Source organism: Salvelinus sp. IW2-2015, linkage group LG23, assembly GCF_002910315.2.
Source record: "Salvelinus sp. IW2-2015 linkage group LG23, ASM291031v2, whole genome shotgun sequence".
Classification (NCBI taxonomy): domain Eukaryota; kingdom Metazoa; phylum Chordata; class Actinopteri; order Salmoniformes; family Salmonidae; genus Salvelinus; species Salvelinus sp. IW2-2015.
In genome coordinates this window covers 12245883-12260231 of record NC_036863.1, presented here as the reverse complement: position 1 = coordinate 12260231, position 14349 = coordinate 12245883, and the positions used below count along the sequence as shown (strand labels likewise).

Here is a 14349-nt window from a genome sequence, read left to right as displayed (position 1 = left end):
ACACACACACACACACACACACACACACCACACACACACACACACACACACACACACGACACCACACCACAAACAACACAACACAACACAACACAACACAACACAACATGGTCAATCCCCATATGACCATAACTTCCCTGGGAGAGTAGATGTGTATGTCGACTGTAGTCTCAGACATACTTGATGTGATTCTCAGTGAGCTGTTTGAGGATCTGACAGTAGATCTCATCTTTGAGTGGCTCCGCCTTCAGCGCTCCCTCAAAGATCTGGTCGGTCAGCTCGTTGACCGAACGCGCTCGCTTGGACGGGTAGTCACCCATATACTTCAACAAGGGTGCAGGGGAGAGGTCAAGGACCATGACCAGACATTGACCTCAAGACTAGGCACGTTAAACACAGACATAATACTATGATGCAGTACAACATAATATACATAATGCTAAATATAACATGTTGAAGTTTGCATCAGATTTAAAGGGATTGTTTACCCAAATTACACAATAGTTTCCTTACCCATAAGCAATCTATGGCCAAAGTAAGACAGCAATCCATGCTTTGTTTTAGTTTACCTGGCCACTGTCTCCAAATGCTAACTATTTAGCATTTTTGTCAAAAGATCTATGCAAGTTCATATCCCTGATATTAGCATATTTCACATTTCATGTTTAAATCATCCTACAGTGTTCAAAATAAAGTTACTTTAAGATTATTTGGACATGAAGCGTGAAAAAGTAATTGATACACAATGGCTGCAAGGCAGTAAAGATATCGATGAAGGCCAGTTGAGCCTCCTGGGAGAGCTCCTCGTGGGCCAGCACCTTCTTCAGTAGGGGCTGTTTGAGGGGCTCCCTGGCGCAGCACCACAGACGCTCCTTCCCGCGGCCCTTAGTGATCATTACCCTGCTCAGAGTGCTCTTGGGAGGGGATCTGGAGGGGTGGAGTAGGGGTGGATAGGAAGAAGGGAGGGGGAAATATGGATGAAGGGAACAGAGAGGGATGAGTGGAACAGAATGTGTGTGTGTGTGTGTGTGTGTGTGTGTGTGTGTGTGTGTGTGTGTGTGTGTGTGTGTGTGTGTGTGTGTGTGTGTGTGCGTTGATTGAGTGAGTGGCTACCTGAAGTAATCGTAGGAGAACTCCTCTAGGGTGTAGGGCTTGACCTTGTCCTCACTCTCAGCAAGGGCCAGCTGGGACAGGTTTATGGACTCTCTTCTCTGGTCTGGAGTCATAGTCACCAGAGCCTAGCAGAGAGAGAGAGGGGGTTGGAGATGGAGGGAGGGAGGGAGGGAGCGAGAGAGAGGGGGAAGAGATGTAGAGGGAAGGAAGTAGGAGAAGGAGAGAGAGCAAAGGAAGAAAACGAGAGGGAGAGAGTGAGATGGAGAGAAAAGGGAGGGGAAATGGAGAGGGAAGGGAGTAGAGAGGATGAAAGAGACAAGTTGGGAGAGTGGAGAGAGAAAGAAAGACATACAGTCACAAAAAAGAGCTTCAGTAAACTACAGAATGAGAGCTGCAAAGACAGTATGAAGCATGAATGCCTGAGGACATCATCAACACCACCACCATATTGTCATACTGTGGTATAAATTCTTCAAGATTCCATAGATTTCCAAAATGATCCATTAATGATAATTTGTTTCTAAAAGATCCTGGAACTTTGGAAATGTACAGAGAATTTTGTAACCCTATGAGGTCACTCACCACGATGTCATACTGCGGCCGGGTTACGGTGGGCAGGACGTAGACGCAGTCGGCCGGGAAGTCCCCCTGTTGCTTGGTCCTGTCATTGACCCCGTGGGCCCACCCCGAGGTCATGACCTGCTCGCCACAGTGCTCGTCCAATAGGATCAGGTCGCCCTTGGAAAAACTGAGGAAGGTGGAGTCCTCGCCGCCCGCTACAGGAACACAACATTCAATTCAATGTACCTTAATGTCTCCTGTGATGGAACGTCATGTGTAGTGGTTGGTAAATACAACTTAAGGAGGTATCGCGTGTGCGGGAGTTATAAAAGTTAGATTTATCTACAATGGTAAATGCAAGACACACATTCATTACTAGGGGACAGCTCGAGATCGAATTTGAATACTGAAACAATATTGCAAAAGTCAGAGAGACAGACAGCAAAGATGATACAAATATCCGCTGTTTAAAACAAAATCTTAGTTTAAAAGAAATGTGAGGTAATGTCTAGATGCTTTTTATAGTGGAGATCAACCTCTGGAGATCAAGGGCTTGACAATCTGGACCCCCTATTTCTGAAACTGTCCGCCGCCATTGTCGCACCCCCTATTACCAGCCTGTTCAACCTCTCCTTCGTATCATCTGAGATCCCCAAGGATTGGAAAGCTGCCGCGGTCATCCCCCTCTTCAAAGGGGGAGACACCCTGGACCCAAACTGTTACAGACCTATATCCATCCTGCCCTGCCTATCTAAGGTCTTCGAAAGCCAAGTCAACAAACAGATCACTGACCATCTCGAATCCCACCGTACCTTCTCCGCTGTGCAATCCGGTTTCCGAGCCGGTCACGGGTGCATCTCAGCCACGCTCAAGGTACTAAACGATATCATAACCGCCATCGATAAAAGACATTACTGTGCAGCCGTCTTCATCGACCTGGCCAAGGCTTTCGACTCTGTCAATCACCATATTCTTATCGGCAGACTCAGTAGCCTCGGTTTTTCTAATGACTGCCTTGCCTGGTTCACCAACTACTTTGCAGACAGAGTTCAGTGTGTCAAATCGGAGGGCATGTTGTCCGGTCCTCTGGCAGTCTCTATGGGGGTACCACAGGGTTCAATTCTCGGGCCGACTCTTTTCTCTGTATATATCAATGATGTTGCTCTTGCTGCGGGCGATTCCCTGATCCACCTCTACGCAGACGACACCATTCTGTATACTTCTGGCCCTTCCTTGGACACTGTGCTATCTAACCTCCAAACGAGCTTCAATGCCATACAACACTCCTTCCGTGGCCTTCAACTGCTCTTAAACGCTAGTAAAACCAAATGCATGCTTTTCAACCGTTCGCTGCCTGCACCCGCACGCCCGACTAGCATCACCACCCTGGACGGTTCCGACCTAGAATATGTGGACATCTATAAGTACCTAGGTGTCTGGCTAGACTGCAAACTCTCCTTCCAGACTCATATCAAACATCTCCAATACAAAATCAAATCTAGAGTCGGCTTTCTATTTCGCAACAAAGCCTCCTTCACTCACGCCGCGAAACTTACCCTAGTAAAACTGACTATCCTACCGATCCTCGACTTCGGCGATGTCATCTACAAAATAGCTTCCAATACTCTACTCAGCAAACTGGATGCAGTTTATCACAGTGCCATCCGTTTTGTCACCAAAGCCCCATATACTACCCACCACTGCGACCTGTATGCCCTAGTCGGCTGGCCCTCGCTACATGTTCGTCGTCAGACCCACTGGCTCCAGGTCATCTACAAGGCTATGCTAGGTAAAGTGCCACCTTATCTCAGTTCACTGGTCACGATGGCTACACCCACCCGCAGCACGCGCTCCAGCAGGTGTATCTCACTGATCATCCCTAAAGCCAAAACCTCATTTGGCCGCCTTTCCTTCCAGTTCTCTGCTGCCTGCGACTGGAACGAATTGCAAAAATCTCTGAAGTTGGAGACTTTTATTTCCCTCAACAACTTTAAACATCTGCTATCTGAGCATCTAACCGATCGCTGCAGCTGTACATAGTCCATCGGTATATAGCCCACCCAATTTACCTACCTCACCCCCATACTGCTTTTATTTATTTACTTTTCTGCTCTTTTGCACACCAGTATCTCTACTTGCACATGATCATCTGATGATTTATCACTCCAGTGTTAATCTGCTAAATTGTAATTATTCGATTTATTGCCTACCTCCTCATGCCTTTTGCACACATTGTATATAGATTCTCTTTTTTCTACCATGTTATTGACTTGTTTATTGTTTACTCCCTGTGTAACTCTGTGTTGTTGTCTGTTCACACTGCTATGCTTTATCTTGGCCAGGTCGCAGTTGCAAATGAGAACTTGTTCTCAACTAGCCTACCTGGTTAAATAAAGGTGAAATAAAAAATAAATAAAAATAAAAAAAGTTTAGAAATTGCCTGGCTGGGCTGATGAGACAGTGGATTGCGCAGTCAGATGGAACAGAGTAAATAGACATTTTAAGGTCATAGATTTAGCCAGTGGTAACTTGTGGAATAGACACTGGCTGGAATGCGGTTTTAACCAATCAGCATTCAGAATAAGACGCAACCGTTGTATAAATGGTCAATAAGTCAATTTCAAAGTTAAAAACAGTCCATTAAATGATAAAACATAGTAGGTTAGGGCTTGGCGCATCGCGATCTAGCGACTCCTTGTGGCAGGCCGGGCGCCTGCAGGCTGACCTCGGTAGTCAGGTGAACGGTGTTTGCTTCGACACATTTATGCAGCTGGCTTCTGGGTTAAGCGAGCGGGTGTTAAGAAGCATGGTTTGACGGGTCATGTTTCAGAGGATGCATGACTCGACCTTTGCCTCCCGAGCCTATTGGTGAGTTGCAGCGATGAGACAAGATCGAAATTGGGGAGAAAAAGGGGGTAAAATAAAAAAAGAATACAAAATATATATACATTAATGGTCAAAGGTTTTAGAACACCTACTCATTCAAGGGTTTTTCTTTATTTTTACTCTTCTCTACATTGTAGAATAATAGTGAAGACATCAAAACTATGAAATAACATATGGAATCGTGTAGTAACCAAAAAAGTGTTAAACAAATCAAAATATATTTTATATTTGAGATTCTTCAAATACCACTTGCCTTGACAGCTTTGCACACTCTTGGCATTCTCTCAACCAGCTTCACCTGGAATGCTTTTACAACAGTCTTGAAGGAGTTCCCACATATGCTGAGCACTTGTTGGCGCCTTTTCCTTCACTCTGCGGTCCAACTCATCCCAAACCATCTCAATTTGGTCGAGGTCGGGGATTGTGGAGGCCAGGTCATCTGATGCAGCACTCCATCGCTCTCCTTCTTGGTAAAATAGCCCTTACACAGCCTTTAGGTGTGTTGGGTCATTGTCCTGTTGAACAATTATAGTCCCACTAAGCCCAAACCAAATGGGATGGCGTATCGCTGCGAATGCTGTGGTAGCCATGCTGGTTAAGTGTGCCTTGAATTCTAAATAAATCACAGACAGTGTCACCAGCAAAGCACCCCCACACCAAAACACCTCCTCCTCCATGCTTTACGGTGGGAAATACACATGCGGCGATCATCCGCTCACCCACGCCACATCTCACAAAGACACGGCGGTTGGAACCAAAAATGTCTAATTTGGACTCCAGACCAAATAACTCTGTGAAGCATTTATTTGGGCTGCAATTTCTGAGACTGGTAAATCTAATGAACTTATCCTCTGCAGCAGAGGTAACTCTGGGTCTTCCTTTCCTGTGGCGGTCCTCATGAGAGCCAGTTTCATCATAGCGCTTGATGGTTATTGCGACTGCACTTGAAGAAACTTTCAAAGTTCTTGACATTTTCCGTTTTGACTGACCTTCATGTCTTAAATAAGGATGGACTGTCATTTCTCTTTGCTTATTTAAGCGGTTCTTGACACAATATTGACTTGGTCTTTTACCAAATAGGGCTATCTTCTGTAAACCCCCCTACCTTGTCACAACACAACTGATTGGCTCAAACGCATTTAGAAGGAAAGAAATTCCACAAATTAACTTTTAAGGCACACCTGTTAATTGAAATGCATTCCAGGTGACTACCTCATGAAGCTAGTTGAGAGTGCCAAGAGTGTGCAAAGCTGTCATCAAGACAAAGAGTGGCTACTTTGAAGAATTGTTTAACACTTTTTTGGTTACTACATGAGTCCATATGTGTTATTTCATAGTTTTGATGTCTTCACCTTTATTCTACAATGTAGAAAATAGTAAAAATAAAGAAAAGCCTTTGAATGAGTAGGTGTTTTAAAACTTTTGACTGGTACTGTATATATATAAAAATACAGCGGGTTAGAGCAGATTAACTCTAAAACATCAATATCAACACACAATTACAACACAATTAATATAGCTTTTTTCACTGCTGTGGTTTAGAAGATAAAACATGAAATGGAGCCATTCCCTCTTTGAAAAAGAGACATACATTATAAAAATTACACAGAGTTGCTTCTCTTATTGTAGTCTGTATAAGAAAACACCTACAAGATCACAGTAATTTACCATACTTGGAAGACATGACCTGTTCTTAATTGAAAAGTGTTGCCAATGTGGACCAATGTGCATTGCCCCTGTTTATTAACCTAATAGGATAAAGTAAATAAGAGCTAGTAGGTTACTTACCGGGGTTGGGGCAGTCCAGCAGCGCCACCACAAACTTTGACCTCTTCCTGAGGCCCTCCAGGAAGGTCACGACGAGGTCGCGTATGTCCTCGGCATTATTGGAGGTGAACGTGTACTCGTCTCCTTTGATGGTGGCCAGCGAGAAGCTCTGGCCCTGGAGCTTACCACCTCTGTCAAGGGAAATGATTCTTACAATATCAAAACAATGTCACAATTAAAATATAATTTCATATATATTTTATATCTTATTTAGGTCTTTACATGTGTATATATTGTGGCGTACCGCGGACAAGCCACCAGGGGGAGACTCATCACGTGGCAGTGGCTCCCTCTGCTGGATGTGCCAGGTCTCGACGGGTCCTCCGGCCAGGACTAATTGGGTCTGATTGAAGCTGGTGAGTAATCAAGGGCTGATTGCTCACCAGCCATACGGGGCCCATAAAGCTGCCCGGAGGGCAACACACAGGAGGGTTGTAGGTAGTGAGAGGTTGCTACCGGATAGAGGTCGTCACGGTCTGCTAGAACCGAGGGGCTCAGTGTTCCACCCCAGAGGAGACAGCATTCCCCGGAGCCCAGAAGGCGGTAATCCGGCAGAGGTCTCCTGGAGGAGACCTGTTTCTTTTCTTTTTCTTTATTGTTTTAAATAAACACCCTTGAAACTGAGGTGTCTCCGTGTCGGATCTGTGTAAATATCTAGATCAAACCCCCTGGTCTACCACAAGTGGTGGAGAATGCGGGCAATCTGACAATGTGGTCAGACCAGGGTTGACGTTTACGCAGTATCAGCATGGATGAGTTGATAGCTCAGTTTGTTTGGGCCCAACAAGCACAACAGGACATTCAGGAACCAACGCTGGAAGAACAGCGTCTAAAGAATGTCCGCAAGCTGCGAGGAGAAACGCAGACCGAGTCGCATCAAGCGACTGGACAGCACTCCGGGAAGGATGGCCCAAGGTGAAGTTGGCAAGTCTGCTGGCCCCGTTTCTGTCTGGAGATGCTCAAAAGACATATTATGACCTCAACACCGAACAGGCGGATATCTCCGACTGTCTCAAGAGGGAGGTACTCAGCCGCTACGGGTACAGCCTGGCCCATTGGGCCCAACTGGTCCACAACTGGAGGTTCGTGGCTGAAGCTTCCCCCCGAGCCCAGATGAGCGACCTACTGTGCATCACCAGAGCATGGCTCCTAACAAACGTAGCCATCCCCGTTATCAACAAAGTGGTTATGGATCGCTTCTTACGGGCGCTACCTCACGACATGAAGAGGGCGGCAAGCCTACGTATGCCCCAGACCTTGGACGACCTCTTGGGAGCCGTGGAGATGCACCAGAATACTGAGGCCCTGCTGAAGGGGACGCAGGCCGAGTCCGAGAGCCGTCGGTGGGGACGAAAGGACAACCCCACCACGTACTCCCCAATCTGACAGTCAGGCGGGCTAAAGGACTGCAGACCCATGGAGAGACAGCTGAGGCAGAGTCCACCTGCTGCAGACAACCTTAGGTGGACGGAGACCAAAGGAGGTGATTTGAGTGTGGCGCCCGGGGGCACCTCACATGGAGTTGCCCGGGTCGAGAAGAGTTGATGCCATCAGCTGGCCCAGAAGACAAGCTGGGCGCAGGAGTAAACTATGTCATCTTCTGTTGGGCCCACAGCGAACGACTAGCACCCACGGTCCCGGTGAAAGTCGCTGGTCACGACCCCCACACTCTGTTGGATTCCGGGAGTGTGGTAACGCTCGTACAAATGCCGGTGACCGACGAGAGCGGGGACGGACCGTCGCACGCGGCCCGGAAGCAAGCGGTTGCCAACCACGTATCTACGGATCCGAAGTTGTGGTCCGAGGGGCGCCGGAACCAACCTCACCTGGTGAACAACCAGAGGAGGGTTGTAGGTAGTGAGAGGTTGCTACCAGATAGACTTACTCACAGTCTGCTAGAATTGAGGGGCTCGGTGTTCTACCCCAGAGGAGACAGCATTCCCCGGTGCCCAGAAATCGGTAATCCGGAAGAGGTCTCCTGGAGGAGAACTGTTTCTTTTTCTTTATTGTTTTAAATAAACACCCTTAACTGAGGTGTGTCAATGTCTGATCTGTGTAAACGTCTAGATCAAACCCCCTGGTCTGCCACAGTAAATACACTGCTCAAGAAAATAAAGGGAACACTAAAATAACACATCCTAGATCTGAATGAATGAAATATTCTTATTAAATACTTTTTTCTTTAAATAGTTGAATGTGCTGACAACAAAATCACACAAAATTATCAATGGAAATCAAATTTATCAACCCTGGAGGTCTGGATTTGGAGTCACACTCAAAATTAAAGTGGAAAACCACACTACAGGCTGATCCAACTTTGATGTAATGTCCTTAAAACAAGTCAAAATGAGGCTCAGTAGTGTGTGGGCCTCCACGTGCCTGTATGCCCTCCCTACAAGCGATGGGCATGCTCCTGATGAGGTGGCGGATGGTCTCCTGAGGGATCTCCTCCCAGACCTGGACTAAAGCATCCGCCAACTCCTAGACAGTCTGTGGTGCAACGTGGCGTTGGTGGATGGAGCGAGACATGATGTCCCAGATGTGCTCAATTGGATTCAGGTCTGGGGAACGGGCGGGCCAGTCCATAGCATCAATGCCTTCCTCTTGCAGGAACTGCTGACACACTCCAGCCACATGAGGTCTAGCATTGTCTTGCATTAGGAGGAACCCAGGGCCAACTGCACCAGCATATGGTCTCACAAGGGGTCTGAGGATCTCATTCGGTACCTAATGGCAGTCAGGCTACCTCTGGCGAGGATATGGAGGGCTGTGCGGCCCCCCAAAGAAATGCCACCCCACACCATGACTGACCCACCGCCAAACCGGTCATGCTGGAGGATGTTGCAGGCAGCAGAACGTTCTCCACGGCGTCTCCAGACTCTGTCACGTCTGTCACTGTGCTCAGTGTGAACCTGCTTTCATCTTGAAGAGCACAGGGCGCCAGTGGTGAATTTGCCAATCTTGGTGTTCTCTGGCAAATGCCAAACGTCCTGCACGGTGTTGGGCTGTAAGCACACCCCCACCTGTGGACGTCGGGCCCTCATACCACTCATGGAGTCTGTTTCTGACCGTTTGAGCAGACACATGCACATTGTGGCCTGCCGGAGGTCATTTTGCAGGGCTCTGGCAGTGCTCCTCCTGCTCCTCCTTGCACAAAGGTGGAGGTAGCGGTCCTGCTGCTGGGTTGTTGCCCTCCTACGGCCTCCTCCACGTCTCCTGATGTACTGGCCTGTCTCCTGGTAGCGCCTCCATGCTCTGGACACTACGCTGACAGACACAGCAAACTTCTTGCCACAGCTCGCATTGATGTGCCATCCTGGATGAGCTGCACTACCTGAGCCACTTGTGTGGGTTGTAGACTCCGTCTCATGCTACCACTAGAGTGAAAGCACCGCAGCATTCAAAAGTGACCAAAACATCAAGCCCAGGGCATAGGAACTGAGAAGTGGTCTGTGGTCACCACCTGCAGAACCACTCCTTTATTGGGGGTGTCTTGCTAATTGCCTATAATTTCCACCTGTTGTCTATTACATTTGCACAACAGCATGTGAAATTTATTTTCAATCAGTGTTGCTTCCTAAGTGGACAGTTTGATTTCACAGAAGTGTGATTGACTTGGAGTTACATTGTGTTGTTTAAGTGTTCCCTTTATTTTTTTGAGCAGTGTATATATATTCAGTTGCTGTGTACATTACAACTGTGGAAAAACTATAAAAAGTATTGAATTATGTTTTAAATAATTACAAGATCAATGAATAGTAGTAACAACCAAGTGAATGAAAACATATCTAATTATCATTGACAAATAATGACTACAGTCTATTGGGAGAGAGGAATCGTAGGAGCATTACCTGCTACTGGACACATTAGTGATCTCTGGGAAAGAGAGTTCCAAAAGGACCTGCTCCTGCTCATCCACAAAATAGACCCCGGTCCAGTTCACCGCCACAATGACGTCATTCTTAGGCAGGCTGGGCCCTGACGGGTTCAAAAGTGACTTAGAGGTCATTTCAACCTACATTTAGTCATGATATTATGGATACGATACAGGTATTTCTCAGAAATATCATTAGTGTTACATCCATTGCAGTACATTGGCCATAAATATCAACAGACTTACCTGAAAATTTGAAGGCCTCGTAGAAGCGTGAGAAGAGTAAAGGCCACTTGAAACGAGCAAAGTCAACCACATCTTCCTTCACCCTCTGAGGGTCCAACCTCTTCTGGGTGTAGACTCCCTGGGGGAGTGGAGGGGTTAGCGAGACTATTTGAGAACTGTGTGTGAGAGGGTGTGTACTGTTCATAGGACAATATAGTCAAGTTGTAGTGGTAAAAAACAAAGGTGGGTAAACACTGAATGCCGATTGAGATGACGGGTGGCGATTAACATAAAAGCTAATTCAGAAACTATAATTTGGCTCAGTAGATGTTTAAATGCTATTCACTGTGGAAACAGCATTTATGCATGTTTACCCTCCACTACATCCCTGAATATAATGATAAATAGTTCATAGGACAAAGAGCATGAGACAGGCACTGAAACTGATTTTGGGTCCGAAAGTGAAAGGCGCTGAAACTGATCCTTGGGGTACACCTACCTTTTTGTGGGCGGCGACAACTAGCTGGGCCCACTTGTCATTGGTCTTGGCAGAGCTGATTTCGCGGTCAGGGATGTAGGATGGGATGAGGTTGAGGAGGCGGTCCTGGAGAATCCCAGAGCCGTAGTCTATGTAGTACTGCTGAGATGCCAGCTCCGCCAGATCCTCATCCTGAGCGAGAGAGAGGGAAATTGAGAGAGGGAGAGTGGGTAGATGGAGTGGGAGAGAAGGGGAAGGAGCTTTAATACTTTCATATTTTACAAAAACATTATGCATGAATGTGCTTTCATACTGTACATCAGCATGAAATGAATCTCACATAAAAACGGCCATCTCACATAATTCATCAACCTAGCACAGAGAGGACGAGTGGAAAATAGACTAAAAATAACTATAGTTCTGAAATTCCCTAAATCTGACCCCCCCACACTAACCTCTCTCCTCATACATGCCTTCATCCCTCTGCCCTTATGCCCCACTAACCCTCTCGCAGCGGTACTCGCCGAACTTGACCCCACGGACTGTCTGCTGGTAGATGAGGTTGGTGGCCACGCTGTCTTCGCCAGGATTGTGCCAGGGAGTGAAGATCTCCTTCCTGAAGAACAGGCGCCATGGGGCATTCCTCTCCTGGGCTCCCTGCTCCTTGGCGTACTGCTCACACTGCGACACAGCGTCCATCACATGGTCGCTGCTGCTCCCCAATGAGGATACCTGGGGGGATGGATCGACATTTGACATTGGGCTCGATAGCTTCTCAAACAAGTTTGTGACCGTGTGTGTATGTATGAATGAGTGAAAGTGAGTGAGTGAATGCGTGGCTGCATGCATACGTGTGTGTGAGGTCCAGTCAAGTACCTTGTCGAACAGGGCGATGTAGAGGGAGAAACCGAAGCGGTCTTGGAGGCTGATTTTGTCTGCCAGGGCATTACACAGCTCGCTGGCCGTGGTGGCTGAGTCGGTCAGCAGGGTCTTAGTGGTACCATCCATGAAGGTTACCGGTAACATGATGGGCTTCTTCGACTTAGTGGCCTGAAAGCGAGGGATGATTATTTTGGATTAAAAAACAACTCCAGGCTACACTTGAAAGTCTAAGATACGAGATAGAAAGTATGTAGAAATGACCTATACTGTATATCTGGTAATAACTGCCCTTTTTCTGGCATGCAAATTGATTTCGATTAACAAAAAATCTGCGCCGCTCCCCGAAGGCATTATCTGTATTTAGGTCTCGGCCAAGACGTCATAGCAGTCGAAAGCAGAATATGATGGTAGAGGAATAATGGCAGACACGTGAGTGGAACGAAGCTTCCTCTAGAGGCCTAGACACTGATTTAAGGTCAGTTTTGCCCCTAATAATCAGGTTTAGAACTTCCCCCGTGGTTCAATTATCCTAGATCTGTGCGTACCTGCAGCTCGAGCCAAGATGGCGGCTGGGTTCTGGTGCGATTCACAAAGGTCCTCCTCAACCTCTCCTCGCAGTATGGAGCGTAGCCCGGCGGACCACTGATCATGAATGTACGCAAATACTGAAGGAAAGAAAGGAAGGGTGGAGGGGGGAGAGAGAAAGGGGAGAGAGAGGGGGGAGAGTGTCAGGGGGTAAAGTTAACATCAATGAGACATTCTGGGGCATATTCAGTGGATCCACTTCGAATTCAACAGAAATTGGCCTAGACAGATTTGAGTGGTGTGTGTTTGTAAGTGTGTGTGTATGTGCGTGTGTGCATGTGTGTGTGTGTTCGCACACATGTGTATGAACACATGTGTGTATACGCTGTGTGTGTGTTATCAAAAAGACGAGGATCTTACTTTGACAAACTTCTCAGAGGGAGCGAAGCAGCCAGCGCAGAGAGAGAGCAGGATCCAACCACGGGCATGGCTACTCTTTGACGGGTTCTGGGTCAGCTGCTTGCAGATCTGACAGTAGATCTCATCTCTGGTGAAGGACACAACAGCCAGCCAATCACAGCCACCATCAGATCATGAGCAGCAAAAACCACAAGCCAATCACACGGACCATAAGTAGTAAGTCAGAACCAGGACACATACTGATGATGTTTAGTGTCCCCATATCCAAACTAGCATACCACTCAGAATACAAGTCCAATACATTACTTACAAATCTTTTTTTGTGACGGGTGAAAACAAAATGGTGGAAGCTCAGATCATAAATGAAGGAAGGGAGCATGGAGAGGACAGATTGAGAAAGCGAAAGAGTCTTTCTGAGTATTTGGTAGAATAAGTCAAAGGGTTGTAGGTCACCTGAGGGCGGGCCTTAGGATGCCGTTGCCAATGATAAAGTGCAGCTTCTCCAGGTTGGATGTGGGCCGGTCCTCCAGCATGCTGTTCCCCTGTAGGCTGTAATCTCCGTCAGTCAAACGCCGGGTCACCTATAGAGGAGAAAGAGGCGAGGCCAACAGGGAACAGTCATGTCATTGGTGATTCCTTCCATTCTGTAAGTTATTGGTATTGGTAAATGCTGTGTTGGCATCGGGGTTTGAATTACAGGGGTGCCCAGAGATTCTGAACACTCCTATAACAAATCAGATGACCCATATAATCTGTCAAATATTAGCATGGGCATATCCATAACCAGTAACACGAATGTTGGTCTAACCCACCATCTTTTGGATTGTGTGGCTCAGTTGGTGGTAGCATGACGCTGCTAACTGATATATATTATTATAATATACTGTATATTATGATGATAGCTATAATGAGACACAAACCTCCTCAGTGATTTTGGACTTCCTCTTCAGGGTGAGAGAGACCAGCTTGTGTCTCACACTGTTCTTCTTCTGCCCACCACCTTCAATGGAGCTGTTCTGTAAGAGGGAGAGAGGGGTGTAGATGAGCTTTATGTTGTCTGTCTGTCTGTCTGGTCTGTCCGTCTGTGTCCTGGATGGCATACACAAAAAATCCACCCATTCTACCAACGCCCTCCTGCTAATCTCCTTAACCGCTCCCTTAGGCCAGTGTTTCTCAAACCCTGGTCCTGGGGACCCAAAGGGGTGCATTTTTTTTTTTTTTGCAGTAGCACCAACGTACCTGACTCCAATAATCAAAGGCTTGATAAGTTGATTAGTTGAATCAGGTGTCTGAGTGCTAGGGCAAAACCAAAAATGGACACACCTATGGATCCCCAGGACCAGGATTGAGAAACACTGACTTAGGCCTAATTTTACCTTACATAAGTAAACAATACAAGAATGCAATTAGCAACACAACTACGCCATTTTACGTGGCTAATTGCGTTCTTATGTTGCGTATTTGTGTTGTTGTATAAATTAGGCTTCAAACACTTCCTATTACGTTCTCCCTCCAAGTCACATCTTCTCCTGTCCCATTTTACTCTGAATACCTCAAA

The 14349-nt window shown here is 46.8% G+C and overlaps 1 protein-coding gene across 1 annotated transcript in view; it reads right to left on the bottom strand.

The window, feature by feature from the left end:
- Window positions 1–170: 170 nt before the first annotated feature.
- Window positions 171–14349, bottom strand: part of LOC111950471 (unconventional myosin-VIIa-like) — a 62603-nt gene continuing 48424 nt past the window's right edge. The window contains exons 27-40 of the mRNA XM_070434294.1: window positions 13712–13807; window positions 13245–13372; window positions 12792–12918; window positions 12392–12511; window positions 11841–12014; window positions 11469–11696; window positions 10986–11156; window positions 10508–10625; window positions 10239–10365; window positions 6349–6518; window positions 1696–1889; window positions 1114–1238; window positions 770–927; window positions 171–334 (exon numbers count right to left, since the gene is read on the bottom strand). Of these exons, the coding sequence (XP_070290395.1) occupies window positions 171–334; window positions 770–927; window positions 1114–1238; window positions 1696–1889; window positions 6349–6518; window positions 10239–10365; window positions 10508–10625; window positions 10986–11156; window positions 11469–11696; window positions 11841–12014; window positions 12392–12511; window positions 12792–12918; window positions 13245–13372; window positions 13712–13807 (2100 nt within the window). The remainder of the gene's footprint in view (window positions 335–769; window positions 928–1113; window positions 1239–1695; window positions 1890–6348; window positions 6519–10238; window positions 10366–10507; window positions 10626–10985; window positions 11157–11468; window positions 11697–11840; window positions 12015–12391; window positions 12512–12791; window positions 12919–13244; window positions 13373–13711; window positions 13808–14349) is intronic.